Here is a 17,774-nt window from a genome sequence, read left to right on the forward strand (position 1 = left end):
GTAGTTTTAAAACCCGCGGTTGCCTGAAAATAATTTGGGATGGTAGAATACTATTCTGAACATTGCATTGCTTCTGCCGCTGGAGAATACAGTCAGGCTTTCATTCTCATTGTAAATGTCGTTTCATGGAGGTTTTGTGATCATTAGATTTTTATAAAAGAGGATTTGCACTTTCTATATCATCGAGCATGGTGAGACTAGGAATTCTTCCAGCAGGAAAAGAATGGCGCCTCATCAGATGTCACTTGCTTTCACATACTCGTGTCGCAACTTAAAAGTAAACCATTCTGACTTGGGCAAATTGCTTTCTCCTTACTCCTTGCAGAAGGAGGCACTACTGCCTCACAGCGCCAAGGACCCGGGTTCCATTCCACCCTCAGATGACTTGTCTGTGTGGAGTTTGCACATTCTCCCCGTGTCTGCATGGGTTTCCTCTGGGTGCTCCAGTTTCTTCCCACAGTACAAAGATATGCAGGTTAGGTGGATTGACCATGCTAAATTGTTCAAAGTGTCCGGGGATGTGCAGGTTAGGTGGATTAGCCATGGGAAATGCGGGGTTACAGGGATAGGGGAGGGGGTGAGTCTGGATGGGATGCTCTTTGGAGAGTCAGTGTGGACTTGTTGGGCCAAATGGCCTGCTTCCACACTTTAGGGATTCTAATCTCAATAAACAAGTGAAATGGACCTGACATCACTTGTGGTGAAAGATTAATTTTGTACTGTAGCGTGCTGGAAAATTATTACTTTTTTGTTTATTAAAATTTTCGCATGTCAAACATTGGATGTATTCCTTTGGACTCTTAAAAAGCCATTGATCATCTGTGATAGTCCACATAATAACCTTTGTTAAAACAAGAAGAATAATGTGAAAAACATAGTGTTGGAAATATGCAAATACTTTGAGACCCAATATCAACATCTTATGGGTAACTACTGGCCAGAAATTGAACTGGACTAGCCATATAAATACTGCACCAATAAGAGCAGATCAGAGACTAGGAATTCTGCATTGATTAACTCAGCTTTTCTTCTCAACACTTGTCTACCATTTACAAGGAGCAAGTTAGGAATGTGAGGGAATTCTCTCCATTTGCCTGGATGGTGCAGCTCCAAAGCAGTCAAGAAGCTCAACACCATCCAGGACAAAGCAGTCTGCTTGATTAGCACCCCATCAATACCTTCAGTATTCAAACCTTTTACCACTGACACTTCCTGGCACCAGTTTATACCACCTATAAGATTCATCACAGCAACTTGTTTTGGGGGGGGGGGGGGGGCTGCATGGTGGCTCAGTGTTTAGCACTGCTGCCTAACAACTCCAGGGACGTGGGTTTGATTTCATTCTCGGGCGACAGTCTGTGTGGAGTTTGCACGTTCTGCCCGTGCCCGCGTGGATTTCCTTTGAGCTCACTGATTTCCTTGCACAGTCTAAAGATGTGCAGGTTGATGAATTGGTAATGCTAAATTGCCCACAGTGTCCAGGGATGTGCAGGCTGGGTGGATTAGCCATGAGAAATGCAGGGTCACAAGGATAGGTTGGGGGAGTGGGTTTGGGTGGAATACTCTTTGGAGGATTGGTGTGGACCCAATGGGGTAAAAACAATGACTGCAGATGCTGGAAACCAAATTCTGGATTAGTGGTGCTGGAAGAGCACAGCAGTTCAGGCAGCATCCAAGTAGCTTCGAAATCGACGTTTTGGGTGAAAGCCCTTCATCAGGAAGGAAGGCTGAATGGGCTGCAGTCTGCTTCCACACTGTAGGGATTCTATGTTTCTAACTCACCGAGGTTCCTCAGTCATCACCTTCCAACCTGTAACTGTTACCACCTAGAATGACAAGGGAGCAGGTACATAGAAAGGTCACCGCCTTGAAAACTTCCCTCCAAGTTGTGCATCTCATTTGGAACGATATCACCATTCCTTCACTTCTGCTGGTCAGTCCTGGAACTCCTTCGCTAATATCGCCTGACTGAAACAGTTCAAGAAGGCAGCACACCATCACTTTCTCAAGGGCATATATGAACAAGAGTCCTTAAATAAAAGAACAAACAAGTCTTTTTAAAAAGGAAATGTACCAACCCGAGAGGAAGCTGACCTCTCCACTGCTTCTGGTGAGTAATTTATACCATGTTCTTATTGTGTTAGAAATGGATATCTCAGCAATTATTAATGCAGGTTATGTAATGTGCTTGGCAATAATTTAACTGCAAGCGCTTTTGAACTAAATTAGTAAATGTTTTGGGGGCATGCATGAAGCTGATGCACATTACCATTAAAACGTTGTGAGAATTTTGAAGCTGTGCTTCACTTCAATTGATAGAATCCCATGTCAGTTAAACCAAATATTTTTCTTTTTTCTGCAGATCAAGAAGTTTGGAGGCACACCTCATGATCCCTTGAAGTTTCAAGAGGAAAGTCAGGTGGTCTAGGAAGATCCCAAGTGAATCCTTGTCAGAAGCAGCACATATGGCTGCTTGCTAAAACAAAATCCTAGAACTGAAAGAGGTCTCATACCTATTGCCAATCTATGGTATCACTATATTCCACTTCATTTCTCTGTCTAGAGATACTCTAATTTGTCCCTTAATGGTCCAACTTTGCAGGCAGCTTCAATGATCTTCTGTGCTAATTTCTTTGTTTTCCCACCACGGGATAAGAGTCCTTCTGTCTGACTTGGCTTCTTTCTTACAACTAGTTGTCTTCTGGTGTGGTAGAGCTTTAACCAGTGTGAATTTATCTCACCCGGTCCCCTTCGTAATCTTCAGACTTTAATTAACGTTGTCTCCAAAGACTCAGAAAACAAGCCTTTATAACTTCAGCTCATACCGAGAATTTCTGGTACCTGAAATCATGTTGTTTTGCCCTTCCTGCACCCTCTCATGGGTAGAAATGAGGTATCAGTGGCAGTGATGAGACCTGATCATGACACAAGACACAGGGCCTGACCAGTATGTTATAGAGCAACAATACAATTGCGTTTTAGCCACACTATAATATTGAGACATCTCACACAGAGCCAATGCAAATAAGAGCTAAATATTAACCAGAGTTCATGGATGCCAACCCCCAACCACTTCCAAAACGAAACTCACAAGAATTTAGCCTCGAATCAGAAAATAGAGAAATGTAAAGGTTGGATCAAAGGGCTACAGATTTCTGATATATGTGTGGTTTTGTTGAATCAGTCAGTTCTGTTGCAACGACAGTGAGGTGCTGATTCTCAAGCCTACAGAGAGTGAGCTACCACCTACTGAATTACATTGAAAAATTTTCCACCTTTAGTATTTTGTTTCAAATGAGACTGTGTACAACTTCTGTAATTATAAGTTTTAACCTGTTATAATGTTGTTTGTCTTAATGTGTAAGCTTTCTGTGCTCTTTGGAATAAAACGTGATCACATATTATTTGTCACAAGTCTTTTTAAATGCTCTTCCTTGCACAATTCACACGTACCCTCATTATCACAGTAAAGCAACTTCTGAAAATACCTAGATTTCTCATGGATTGTGTTGTTACTCTTTAATGTTTTAAGTGGTCAAGAATGTATTATTTGACTTAATAGTCCTTCTCGCGGCCACACACCTAACCTGAATCTGAGTTGTCCTTGTTTGATCTCTGCCCTATGATTATGAGATTAGATTACTTACAGTGTGGAAATAGGCCCTTCGGCCCAACAAGTCCACATCGACCCTCCGAAGATTAACCCACCCAGACCCACCTAACACAATGGGCAATTTAGCATGGCCAATTCACCTGACCTGCACATCTTTGGACCGTGGGAGGAAACCGGAGCACCCAGAGGAAACCCACGTAGACATGGGGAGAATGTGCAAACTCCACACCGACAGTCACCCGAGGTCAGAATCGAACCTGGATCCCTGGCGCTGTGAGGCAGCAGTGCTAACCACTGTGCCACCTGAGATACCAAGCATTCATCTCTATGCTGGGCTGATCAACGAAACATTGTTTTTTTTGCTGACCTCCTATTCTCCACACTGCAGCTTGTTCTGAGCAATACTGCGACACAAATTGTCCCTTGCATTTATTTACCGAGAGCTCTAATCTTTGCTGACCAAGACTAGTTTATGGCATCTCAACATAACTCATTTGAAATTCATGTTGTCTTCTGCAGCTCCCCAATCATCTTGCAGTACTTGATCTGTGTAATATTGTATCCTGCCATGTGTGATCTGTTCAACTGAGTCGGTTTTTGTATATTCTTCTTTACCGTTGCACCATCATTACCCATTTTGCTCTTTGGGTTTCCTCTAAATCTCTCTGCTGCTCTCCTTGTTATCTCATCAAAACCTGTCCATTTGCCTAAGCTTTAAGTCTCATCTCCTAATTTTCTACTTTTTCCTTGGTATCCATTCTCCTTGCGTCTTTTTGTGAAGCTCTTTGGAATGTATTTTTATGTTAAATGTATTTTATTAAACTACGTAGTAGTTGTCTTAACTTGAAAAAGGAAAATAGTTCATATTTTGAAAATTTGTTCAAACCTTAATCCTGAAATGAGCAGATTGCCTTATGGGAGAAGGCTACACAGGCTAGGCCTGTATCCTCTTGAGTTTATTAGAGTTGGAGGGCCCTGAGGGGACTTGACTGGGTTGATGTTGAAAGGATGTTTTCTCCTGTGGGAGAATCTAGAACCAGGAGTCATAGTTTATAAATAAAGAGGTGTCTTTTAAAGCCAGAGATGATGAAACCTTCTTTTCTCTGAGCGTTCTGAGTCTTTAGAATTGCCTTCCTCAAAAGTCAGTTTCAGAGAGTCACACAGCACAGAAACAGACCCTCGGATCCAACTCGTCCGTGCCAAACAAGTTTCCCAAACTAAAAATTGTTCCATTTGCCTGCATTTGTCCCAAATCCCTCTAAGCCTTGCCTATTCATGTATCTGTTCAAATGTCCTTTAAATGTGGGAACTGTACCTACATCTACCACTTCCTCACGCAGTTCATTCCACATATGAACCACCCTCTGCGTAAAACATTGCCCCTCATGCCCCTTTTAAATCTTTCTCCTCTCACCTTAAAAGTATGCCTTCTAGTTTTGAACTCCCCCATCCTCGAGAAAAGACTATTGCTATTCATATTATCTATGAACCTTTACATATTTTGAATACAAAGGTAGGTTGGTTCTTAATTACCACAAAAGATTATTACAGATCTGCATGAATATCGGTTAAAATGAGATTAAAATCAGATCTGACTGAATGACTGATTGATTTGTGAGCCACTATTGTGAAGTTAGGTGTTGATTGTTTTATGCACGATATAAAAGGTACCATGTTGCATTTCATCCCATGGTTGAAAGCATTAACTCCCCAGTGAGTGTGCATTGGTGATGAACTTAGAATGGGTAACTCCAGTGCTAATCTCTTAGTATATAGCTCAATTTCAGTTTTATGTTAGATCTAGATTTTGGTTAAGAAAGTGAAAATCAGTCATTGGGCGTGGAAATTAAAGCCTTACCATGAAGTTTGGAAAATGAGGATATTTCATTGGATGATGGGTGGCAGGTCTGACCCAGTTAAGTCCAGACTGGGAAGACCTATGGTAACTTCCCTGCCCTGCCACCAGTTAAGGATCTCAATGGGCAATTGATGCTCATCTAAGGACTTCATCACATGCTGATGGTAGTGGCCAAGCAACTCATCATGCAGAATCCTAGAAAGCAAAACACTTGTACTGAGCGGGATCCCTCATTCAAAGGCATTCAACATTTGGAAGAAAGAGCCCAACCTCATGACTCTACACACCTTTCTGCTCACCTGCAAGTAAATTTAAAGCTTTGGTTTCATACCAGTCTGCAATCAAAATCTTTTCAAATCTCCTTTTTATCATTGTTATATTTTTGCTCTAGATGTAAAAAAACTTTGCTTTGCTCTCTGTTTAAAAATATCACAAAGCATCAGGAATCAATACAGTAGCTTCACATGGTGTACCGTTGCTTGCCAGGAAACTTTCTTTCACAGTAGACCACATGTAAACACGAGAGCAAATAAGTTGAAATGTTTCAGGCCAGATTTTTTTTTCAGAGCAGAAGGACATTACAACAGCTCATGGGACTGGTTCTGATCTGGGGAAGTTCACCATCACCATCATTCAGTAGGCTAATTTTTTCCGCCATTTTTTGAAATTGTAGCATAGATATATATTTATCAAGAAGGCGCCCTCTCGCACCATCGTAGAGGAGTAGATGTCTCACTTCTATTCGGTAAAGTTAGACCACCTCTGATCTCCTTTGACTGCAAAATGGGTGAATAGTGACTCAGAAATCTTTCAGCTTGTGACTGCAGTGGTGTTTTTACAAATGCTTGACTATGATAAATACAATTAAAGAAATGCTGTTGTTTAGCAGTGAAGGTCAGTATGCCTGACAGTAGCTAAATTTGGAATAGAAGGGCAGGTAGAGGACAGAGATGCAGGCTGTACGAAGATTGTGGGTTAATCTCTATTAAAGGCATCAACACAATTTTTCTCATTTCTGTAATAGATTTTATTTCTTCAGACCTTAAGAATGTATCAGTTTTGGATAAAATTTGTGACCACTTTAATATTGTAAACTTTTTAAGCTCATCTTTGCTCAGATCATATTTGCCTGAAAAAATTTTTTTTGTGAAAAATGTTGTTGATCAAAATTTTTTAACCTTCTGAAAGTCTAAGGTTCAGATGCTAACAGGACCTTCACACTCTACAGCAGTGCATCTAATAAGTACACTTATGGGTATACTTGGAAGAATGTTTCTTTAAAGATCACTTAAGAATTTGGATCTGATTAAATTTTGAGCTTGCTGATATCTTTAAACCAATTTAACTTTTAAATTACAAATTCACAATTGGATCAATGAGTCCTGTTCTACTGACCGACAGGTTAAAATGAAAATTACAGAGAAGGACAAACTAACTTGATGAAATAAATTTAGAATTTACTCAGTAAAAGTTCAATATACTTAACACATGGACATCATAGAGTGTGAAGTCTTTGGATGCTAATAGTATAGTTGGATTTCATAGAATCCCTACAGTGTAGAAACAGGCCATTTGGCCCAACATGTCCACACCAACCCTGTGAAGAGTATCCCATCCAGACCCATTCCCTATTACTCCTCATTTCCCCTGACTAAAACACCTAGCCTATACGTCTGTGAACACTATGGGTAATTTAGCATTGCCAATCCACCTAACCTGCATATCTTTGGACTGTAGGAGGAAACTGGAACAAACCCACGCAGACACAGGGAGAATGTGCAAACTCCATACAGACAGTCACCCAAGACTGGAATTAAACATGGGTGCTAGGCCCTGTGAGGTAGCAACACTCACCACTGAGCCACCATGCCACTTGGCTTAATGCATCTTGGGACAGTTTTCACCATAGGAGTGATGATGTTGACTGTGCCCTAAATGAATTGAAACATACGGCATTTAAAAATAGTTTTGGGATTTCTTGTGCCATATTTGGAAATTGCTTGTATTAACAATCATTTGGTTAGGTCAGGAGATTGCTCCCTCTCCCTTCATAGCTGAAGTCATTAACAAGTAACTGAAGAAAAAACAGGTGTTCATTCCAACTATTGATGTTTCGAGATGGTATATGAAGTTGTCTGGTATCAGAACATATGTTTAGCAGGCTTTTTCAACATTTTCACAGGTACTTAAAATAATTCATTAGTATCAGCGATAAGTGGTGTCTTGTGTTAAAATGAGGAAAAATAAGCAAATAATTTGTCTTGAATATTTTAATATTGATTATACTTAATTGATCAATATGCTGGAAGACTATTCTCATCAAAAATCCATGTGTGATTTGTGTTGCTATGAGCTTTTATCGTGAGATAGGGAGGGGCACGTGCTATGATTTCTTAGGAAGCCTTGAATCTGTCTCTTTAAGACAGGGGTGCTGTTTGTGAGCAGTTCAGCCAAGCTAACTCTTATCAATAAGTCGTTTCTCATATACTGACAAGTCTGCATTTGTTTTCAAGCTGTCTCTGCAGTTTTGAATTGGTAGCAACTTGATCAATTTAACTGTTAATTACCTCTCTCTCAGCAGGCAAAACCTAAATTAATTTATTCAAAAAGTGATTAGTATAGGATTCCTAGATGTAAGTTTTAATTAATGTAAAGTCCTAAAAGTAATATATTATCCAAATTTTATACAATAGTATGACTCAAACCACCTCTGATCATTATTATTAGGATGTGGAGGTGCTGGTGTTGGCCTGGGGTGGACAAAGTCAGAAGTCACACAACACCAGTATGTAGTAGCCCAATGGGTTTATCTGAAATCACAAGCTTTCAGGGTGCTGCTGCTTCGTCAGGTGAAGTGATGAAGGACCTGGTGAAGGAGCAGTGCTCTGAAAGCTTGTGATTTCAAATAAACCTGCTGATGTATGACTTCTGACATTATTTCTAATTCATATGATCTAAATTCCGTTTCTTCCTTTTTGTTCAAAAGTTCTGACTAATTTGGATCAGACTTTGATACAAATGGTACTTCCGAATCTGACTAACAATATTGCCTTTTAGACCAAACTACAGTGGCTATGTGAAGAAATGAAGGAACGAGAAGGACGAGAGCTCAAACTACGATCCCACCTCCGACAGTGTCGTGTGCAGTTGAAGGAACTCCTACAGGACAAGGAGTCCGAGAGCCAGCTTTTCATAGAGCAAATCGCAAAGCAAGAACGTCTCCTTGAGGAAATACACAAGGAAAAAAGAGGTTAGTCCTGTAACCTCATTGTCGAGATGAGGTATAAGTCAGGTGTAGCCAGGAGAAACAATAATACATTACTGACCAACACCAGTGCACTTTCTCAAGGTGTTGGGTAGAGAGGAAACATTCAGTGTTTGTAATTAAAATCCATGCTGACCTCCCACAGTGATTGCATTGTGGAGTGATGAGCTATTTAAAGGAAAATTAATCAGGTATGGGTACAATGTGAAATTCCAGCTGTAGGATTGTGAGGTTAAAATGATTGTAATAATTTTGACTTCCTGTTACTGGTGCTGAGTGGGAGTGTATAATAAATAAGATTTTATTGTCTATACCTGTTTAAAGAAAAGCAAATCTATTGTATTGGAAGTGATGTTATGGTTCAAATATCTAAAAGAGCCCCGTTTTATTTGTGAAATTCATGTAAGTACTTCCCAACAGGAATCAACTATAATAGAGTTGAAATATGTACACTGAAAATATCTAGTTGTATTCAGCAAAATGGAAAGTTAGGAAGATGGAAGAAACTGAGATTGTGTAAAGTGGTTGATGTGTAATCTGAATATTATTATGGACTTATACTTTTGTGTAATTTTTGTACTTCTGGAAAATAGGAAAAGGAGTAGGCCATTCAGCTATCTACCCAGCCTGCTATTCTAGATCACAGCTGATCATCTCACCAGTGTCATGTTCCTGCTCTCTCTCTGTATCCCCTAATGTCATTATCTGCAGAAACCTATCGATTCTATATTGAATAATTGGACTTAAGCAGCCCTCCGGGGTATAGAATTGCAAAGATTCACTATTACCTGAGTGAGAATATTCCTCCTCATCTTAGTCTTTAATGGTCTGACCCTTACCCTAGGAATTGGTTCTAGAGTCACCAGTTGGGGAAGCATCCAATCTATATCCACCCTGTCACACTCTGTAAGAACTTTGCAGGTTTCACTGAGATCTCTTATTCTTCGAAACTCTACAGAATGCAGAGTGGAATCCAATTTCCTCAATATCTCCTCAAAAAATACTTCTGCCATCCCAGGAATTTTTCTGGTGAACCTCTGTTACACTTCCTTTCTGGCAAGTGTATCCTTCCTCAGACAAGAATTCCCAGCACATGCCAATCCCACATATTTAGGAAATAAATTTCTTTACTCTACAGAAGTGAGTACATTCACACTTTTATGTATTATATTCCATTTTCTAGCCCAATCACCAAATGTGTGTAAATGCTCTTGAAACCTTTTTGCATCCTCCTCACAGTTAGTGTTCCCACCCAGTTTGATCTTATCAGTAAATTTGGAAATAATTCAATTAGTTCTCACATTCAAATCTTTTATATAGGTGATGAATAGTTGTGGATCTAGCATTGACCCTTGTAATACCCATTTGTAACAGCCTACCATTCTGGGAATGATGTATTTATTTCTATTCTTTGCTTTTTGTCTACTAACCCATTCACAATCCATGCTAGAATATTTCTCCTAATTCCATACCCTCTTATTTTATTTGCTAATATCCTGTGTGGGAGCTTATCAAATACTTTCTGAAAATCCAAATACACAATATCTACTGGTTCACCTATAAGTAGCACCCTTGAAAATTATAGAATTTTACACTACAGAAGGAGATCCTGTTCTCCACTATAAACTGTCCTCACCCCCACCTGTACAGAGCCCACATTTATCCATGCTAATCTTTTACCTTTCACATATCGACAGAAGCTTTTACAGTCCTCCTTTCTGTTCCTTGCTAGATTGCATTCATATTCTTTTTTCCCTCCCATTATGAATTTCTTGGCCCTTACTTGTTGGTTCTAAATGACTTCCAAACCTCAGGCAAAGCAGTATTTCAGGCTTCTTTTAGTCTAATGCAGCATTAACCTATTTTATTAACCACAGTTGATTTGCCTTTTCTTTTCGTGTTAGGGCCCTGATGAATGTATATATATTGTAGACTTTGGAGCATTTCTTCAAGTACTAGCTAGTTCCTATGTACCATTAATTGTTTTATGATTTGGAAGTGCTGGTGTTGGACTGGCGTGAACAAAGTTAAAATTCACACAACACCAGGTTATAGTCCAACAGGTTTAATTGGAACCATAGCTTTCGGAGCGCTGCTCCTTCATTGATGAAGGAGCAGCGCTCCGAAAGCTAGTGCTTCCAGGTAATCCTGTTGGACCATAACCTGGTGTTGTGTAAATTTTAACTTAATTTTTTTCATACATTTTCTTAATTCACCCTATCCAAATGGCCCCACAGATCGTCAAATCTGAGTGAAGAAAACAATGACTCTAGTTTCAATTCACCATATCACACTCAAACCCCATGTAAAATTCTGTCGTATAATTGTCACTAATACTCAAGGTTCATTTACAGAAACGTCACTAATTGACACTTTCTCATTGCACACCAAAATAAACTGAATCCCATGTGGCCCTTTGACCGACCATTCCAGAAACCCACCTTGTACACACTGCAGGAATTCACCCTCCAAAGCATCAAACTGACTTGGTTTACCCAGTCCATCTGTAAACTGAAGTCACCCATTATACACACATGTTTCGTGTATCTCTAATTTCCTGATTTTATAACATGCCCATACAGTTTGGTGTTGTATAGCCAACTACCTTTGCTGCCCCTCATTGTTTCTTAGCTCCACCTTGATCCTTCAATCAAAGATCATCTCTTACTAATTTACTGCTATCGTCCCTAATTAGCAGTGTCTATTCCTCCTCAATGTAGAATATCCTTGGCTATTCGTTTACCAATCTTGGTCGCCTTGTAGTCTGCACTCCGCAATGGAAGTTAAATCATAATTATTTATTTATTCATTCATTCATGGGATGAGGGCGTCGCTGGCTAGACCAGTATTTATTGCACATCCATAATTGCCCAAGGGCAGTTAAGAGTCAACCCCATTGCTGTGGGTCTGGAATTACATGTAGGCCAGACCACGTAAGGATGGCAGTTTCCCTCCGTAAAGGACATTAGTGAACCAGATGGGCTTTTCCAACAATCAACAATGGATTCTTGGCCATCATTAGATGAGTAATTCCAGATTTTTAAAAATTAAATTCAAGTTCCACCATCTGCCATGGTGGGGTTCAAACCTGGGTCCCCAGAACGTTACCTGCATCTCCAGATTAACACTCTAGTGATAATACTACTAGGCCAATGCCTCCCCTTGAATTTACCTCAATTTGTGCATTTGAATCATTAATCTTATTGCAAATGCTTTGTGCATACAGATGGTATCTTTACTTCAGCTTTGTTAACATAATTCTACAATTTGATCCTAGAAAGGATGGTATTTCTTATAACATTGTTCACAATCCTGCGTCTCAAAATGTTTTACAGGCAAATGATATTCATTTTGAACAGTAGTCATGTTGTGATGTAAGCTGTGGTGAGACAGTGGCTCAGTGGTTAGCACTGCTGCCTCACAGCACCAGGGACCTGAGTTTAATTCCAGCCTCAGGTGACTGTCTGTGTGGAGTTTGCACATACTCTCCGTGTCTGCGTGGGTCTCCTCCAAGTACTGCAGTTTCCTCCCACAGTCCACGATGTGCAGGTTAAATGGATTGGCTGTGTTAAATTGCCCGTAGTGTTAAGGGATGTGCAGACTAGGTGGATTAGCATGGGAAATGCACGGCTACAAGGATAGTGTAAGAGGTTGGGTTCAGGTGGGATGTTCTTCAGAGGGTCGGTGTGGACTCAATGGGTCAAATCCACACTGTAAAGATTCTATGAAAAATATCAGTCAAATTGTATGTAGAAAATCCCCACAGACAGCAATGAGATAATGAGTAGACAAGTTTTGTTTTGGTGATTTTGGTTGACCAGAACACAGGTGAGAATTCCCTTATACTCTTTCCAAAAGTGCCAGGCAATCTCTTCTGTTCACCTGAGAGGGTGGGCAGGATGGTTTGTTTAAGGTCCATTCTGAAATAAGCAGCTCTCTAGCACACCCTTTTCTGTCCTGCTTGACATGTTCAAATCTCTGGAATGAAGACTTGACCCTCCAAGCCTTCTGACTCTAGGGGACATTCTACTCAGTAAGCTGACACTGTAGATATATAAATTGGACATATTTAATACTTTATTGCTATACCTCCTATAGGCCTTTACTATTTTGCTGCAGTTTAATTATTTGGAATGCAAGCATTTTACATCCTGAAGGGGATTCCAATTTTTTTTTTTGCGTTGATGATATCTGCATTGGAATCACTAATCTCCGTCTTGGCAGCCTTTGAAACAGAGTGGTGAGATTTATGAGACATGGTTGAAGAAATCTTTTTGTAGTGGACAGCTTTGGACAGATCTTTTTTCTCCATAAATGCCCAAGAGCAACATGCCACTGTATTTTCTTGAGTCTTCCACAGATTGAACTTGCAGCTTGCAGTTTATCCAGTTCTTGAGAATGTACCATCGCAAAATTTTGTCCAGCTCCTCCTGCACAACTTGGAAGCTAGAGTATTGTTTGTTATTACAAGCCAAATGTGACAAGAATGATGCATATATTGAAATATTTGGCTGAAGGTTTATTCCCATGACAGTTGTGGTTCTGACTGTAAACTTGGAGGGGACACTGTGTGGAAAGTCTTAGGCATACAAAATAGCTGTTTAATACCACAAATGTTAATATCAATGTGTAGTATGAAGTGAAAGCTAGCAAACTTTGCTATTTAATTATGCATTTCCATTCTGTGTGTGTTTATCTAGGGTACACATGACAACACTGTTTTGAGCTCCAAAGTCATATTGTAGGTCTGGATTTTGTGGTTTTCAGTGGGAGTGAGCAGACAGAATGGAAACTGGGTGGCCCGCTTGCATCCATCTCTGTTTGAGCTTGTTCAATCGAGCATTGGATGGACAAGTAGGGGCTGTCCAGTAGGAAGGTGCATATTTAGAGGGTAAACGTAGGCTCAGGTTGCAAGCAGGAATCTAAACTGACACATTATGGTGGCAGATGGATAATACCATGGACACTAAGGTTGGTCATGTCTGCAAGCTTAGAATCCAGCCCACAGTGCTTGGGCATTGGTATCACTATGTTTTTAGATATGCAATACAAATGTATTGATGTCATCCACAGATATGTTGCCGATTCAGATTACTCACTATTGGTGAATAGTATTCAAAATAGTGATTATGGAGGGCACTGGAATTACTTGATACCAATTAGCTCAGAAGGCTGCAGCATTAGCAAGGTTGTAGTGTAACCTGTGAATTGGGTAATGTAAACTTCAAAGGAACTAATGTCTGGTTGAAATCCAGTTGGTATTTTGATAGTACTTGTGTGTATGCCTTTGGCAGTCTGTTCCTTGAAGTGCTATTTTGGGTAACAATCCTGAAAGACTAGATTGTGGAGGTGTGGAGGAAGAGAATAAAGTCAGGTATCTACGATTCTGCAGGAGGTACACATGTTGAATTACTGTTGTAGTTGCCAACTTGTATCATTTTTATTGACGGTCCTTAACTGCATCCATGTGTAAAACTGAGCATTGTCTGGAAGAGATAAAGATTAAATTTTTCAATGCTAATCTGGGTTTCACTGCTTGCAAGATGATCCATTGTAGGTTTTTGAATTCTTAGAGCTATTAAAATTTGCAAAATTGTTTCATTTGAAATTCAGTACCTGCAATTTAATCATGAGCATATAAAATATATTTTCAACTCCCATTTAAATTTAAAGTATGTTTTATTTGAGCTAACAATCTTGCTGTTTCATGTAGGGATAGCCTTGAAACTTTTTTGATTCATTTATGGGATGAGGGTGTCACTGGCTAGACCAGTATTTATTGTCCATCCCTGATTGCCCAGACAAGAGTCACCTACATTGCTGTGGATATGGAGTCACATGGAGGCCAGACTAGGCAAGACTAGCAGTTTCCTTGGCGAAAGGACATTAGATGGGTTTTTCCGACAATTGAAAATCGATTCATGGTCATCATCCTTAATTCCAGAATTTTATTGAATTTAAATTCCACAATCTGTCGTGGTTCGATTCAAACCTGGCTTAGCCAAACATTACCTGGATCTCTGGATTAACAGTCCAGTGATAATACCATTAGGCTATCATCTCCCAAATGCCAGGCAATGACCATCTCCAATGCGAGACAATGCAACCATTCAATATATTATCATCACTGAATCCCCCACTATCAACATCCTGGGCATTACCATTGACCAGAAACTCAACTCAACTTGCAACGTAAACACAGTAGCTGCAAGGCCAGGTCAGGGGCTTGGAATACTGAGGTGACTAACTCACCTCCTGACTCCCTAAAGCCTGTCCACTATTTACAAGGTACAAGCCAGGACTTGGGTGAAACGCTCCCCACTTGCCTGGGTGGGTGCAGCTCCAACAACACTCAAAAAGCTTGACACCATCCAGGACAAAGTAGCCCACTTGATTGACACTACATCCACCAGCATCAACTCCCTTGACCACCAAAACTCAGAAGCAGCATCGTGCATTATCTACAAGATGCATTGCAGAAATTGACCAAAGGTTTTTGGCCAGCACCTTCCAAACCCACAACCACTTCCACCTAGCAGGACAAGGGTTGCTGATACATGGGAACACCACTATTTGCATGTTCTCCTTCAAGCCACTCACCATCCTGACTTAGAAACATAACACCATTCCTTCACTGTCACTGGGTCAAAATCTTGGAATTCTCTGCCTAATGACATTGTGGGTCTAGCTGCAACATGTGGGCTGCAGTGGTTCAAGAGGGAAGCTCACCACCACCTTCTCATGGACATTAGGGACAGACAGTAAATGCTGGCCAGTTAGAAAGGTCTACTGCCCATGAATGAATGTTTTTTACAAAATGTTGATAGCTTGAGGAATTCTGGCTCAGAGTTGATGAATGCTGTATAACAGAAGTAGACCCTTCAGTCCAACTCAACCTGGTCCCATTTGGCTGCTTTTGGCCTATATCCCTCTAAACCCCTCCTATTCATATTCAAATCCAGATTCTATTTAAATGTTGTTATTGTACCTGCCTCCACCACATCCTCTGGCAGCTCTTTCCATATATGCGCCATCCTGTCTGTGAAAAAATACCTCTCAGGTTCTTTTAAGTCTTTCCCCTCTCACTTTAAACTTACGTCCTCTAGTTTTGGACATCCCATTCTACGAAAAAGGCTTTGGCTATTCACACTATCTATGCCCCTCATGACTTTATAAACCTCTACAAAATCACCCCTCAGCCTCTGACGCTCCAGGGGAAAAAAACCCAGCCTATTCAGCCTCTCCCTATAACACAAACCCTCCAGTCCCAGCGATATCCTTGTAACTGTCTCGTATAGCCACAACATGTCGCCCCAACTCCTGTACTCCATGCTCTGACCAGTGAAAGCAAGTGTGCCAAACACCTTCTTCAATACCCTATGCACCTGCGATTTCACTTTCAAGGAATTATGCAACTGCAGCCCTCGGCCTCTTTGTTCGGCTCTCCTGAGGGCCCTACCTTTAACTGCATAAGTCCTGCCCTGGTTTGCCTTACCAAAATGTAGCACATTTATCTATATTAAGTTCCACCTGCTACTCCTCAGCCCATTGGCCCATCTGTTCAAGGTGCCATTGTATTCTGAGATAACCTTCCTCACTATCCACCACACTACTTATTTTGGTGTCATGTGTAAACTTGCTAACCACGTCTCCTGTATTCACATCTAAGTCATTCATGTAAATGACAAAAAGCAGTGGACCCAGCACCGATCCTTGTGGCACACTGTAGGTCAGAGGCTTCCTGTCTGAAAAGCATCCCTCCACCACCACCCTCTATCACCTACCGTCAAGCCAATTTTATATCCAATTGGCTAGCTCCCCTGGATTCTCATGTTACTAAATAGTTGAGCGTATGGAACCTTGTCAAATGCTTTGCTGAAATCCATATAGACAATGTCCACTGCATTGCCTTTATCAATCTTCATTGTCACCTCTTCAAAAAACTCCATCAAGTTCATGAGACATGATTTCCCATGCACAAAGCCATGTTGAATATTCTTAGTCAGTCCTTGCCTTTCCAAATGCATGTAAATCCAGTCCCTCAGAATATCCTCCAACAACTTACCCATCACTGACATCAGGCTCACCTGTCTATAGTTCTCTGGCTTTTCCCTATGGCCTTTCTTAAATAATGGCACCACGTTAGCCAACCAATCGTTTTCCAGAACCTCACTCGTGGCTGTCAATGATAGAACTATCTCAGCAATAGACCCCACAGTCTCTTCCCCAGCTTTCCACAAAGTTCTAGTAAACACCTGATTAGGTCCTGGGATTTATCTACCTTTATCCATTTTAAGATCTCTAGCACCTTCTCTTCTGTAATATGAACTCTTTTCAAGATATTACTATTTATTTATCTAAGTTCCCTAGCTTCCATATCCTTCTCCATAGTAAGTACCCACATGAAATATTCGTTTAGTATCCCATCCTTCTCATGTGGTTCTACATATAGACTGCCACATTGATCTTTAAGGGGCCTTATTCTCCCTGGTTACTCTTTTGCCCTTAATACACTTATTTTAGCACACACTTACACCCCTTAGAATAACTATCTTGAATTAGATCAGTGGTCAGACACAGGAGGGTGTGACTATGAGCAAGGCAAGTAGAGGAACCCAGGAGTTTGTTTGAAGGAGCCTTGGCTCAGGAGTCAGGATGCGTCAGAAAATAAATCAGGAGATAAGAAAGGCATGTGAGAAAGGCAGCAATGCAGTAATCATGGGGGACTTCAATTTGCAGGTGGACTAAGGAAATCAGATTAGGAGCGGATCCCAAGGAAAGGAATTTGTGGAACATCTTTGAGATGGGTTTACTTTGTTCCAGCTTGCGATAGAGCCCAGTGGAGAGTAGGCAGTTTAGGATTTGTTGATGTGGTAATGTTTCACTTGATTAGGGAGCTTAAGGTGAAGGAACCCCTTGGGGCAGTGACCATGATATGATCAAATTCACTCATCAGCTTGAGAGGGAGAAGCTGAAAGCAGACGTAATGATATTACCGTTGAGTAAAGGTACCGATATGAGGGAGGTGCTGGCCAGAG

The 17,774-nt window shown here is 40.6% G+C and overlaps 1 protein-coding gene across 6 annotated transcripts in view; it reads left to right on the top strand.

Moving 5' to 3' along the window:
• Positions 1-17,774, top strand: part of LOC140476087 (centrosomal protein of 128 kDa-like) — a 416,326-nt gene that overhangs the window by 217,226 nt on the left and 181,326 nt on the right. For all 6 annotated transcript variants that reach the window (XM_072568114.1, XM_072568117.1, XM_072568115.1 and 3 more), the window contains one exon: positions 8,529-8,721. In XM_072568114.1, coding sequence (XP_072424215.1) covers positions 8,529-8,721 — 193 coding nt within the window. The remainder of the gene's footprint in view (positions 1-8,528; positions 8,722-17,774) is intronic.

This window comes from Chiloscyllium punctatum, chromosome 4 (assembly GCF_047496795.1).
Source record: "Chiloscyllium punctatum isolate Juve2018m chromosome 4, sChiPun1.3, whole genome shotgun sequence".
Lineage (NCBI taxonomy): Eukaryota > Metazoa > Chordata > Chondrichthyes > Orectolobiformes > Hemiscylliidae > Chiloscyllium > Chiloscyllium punctatum.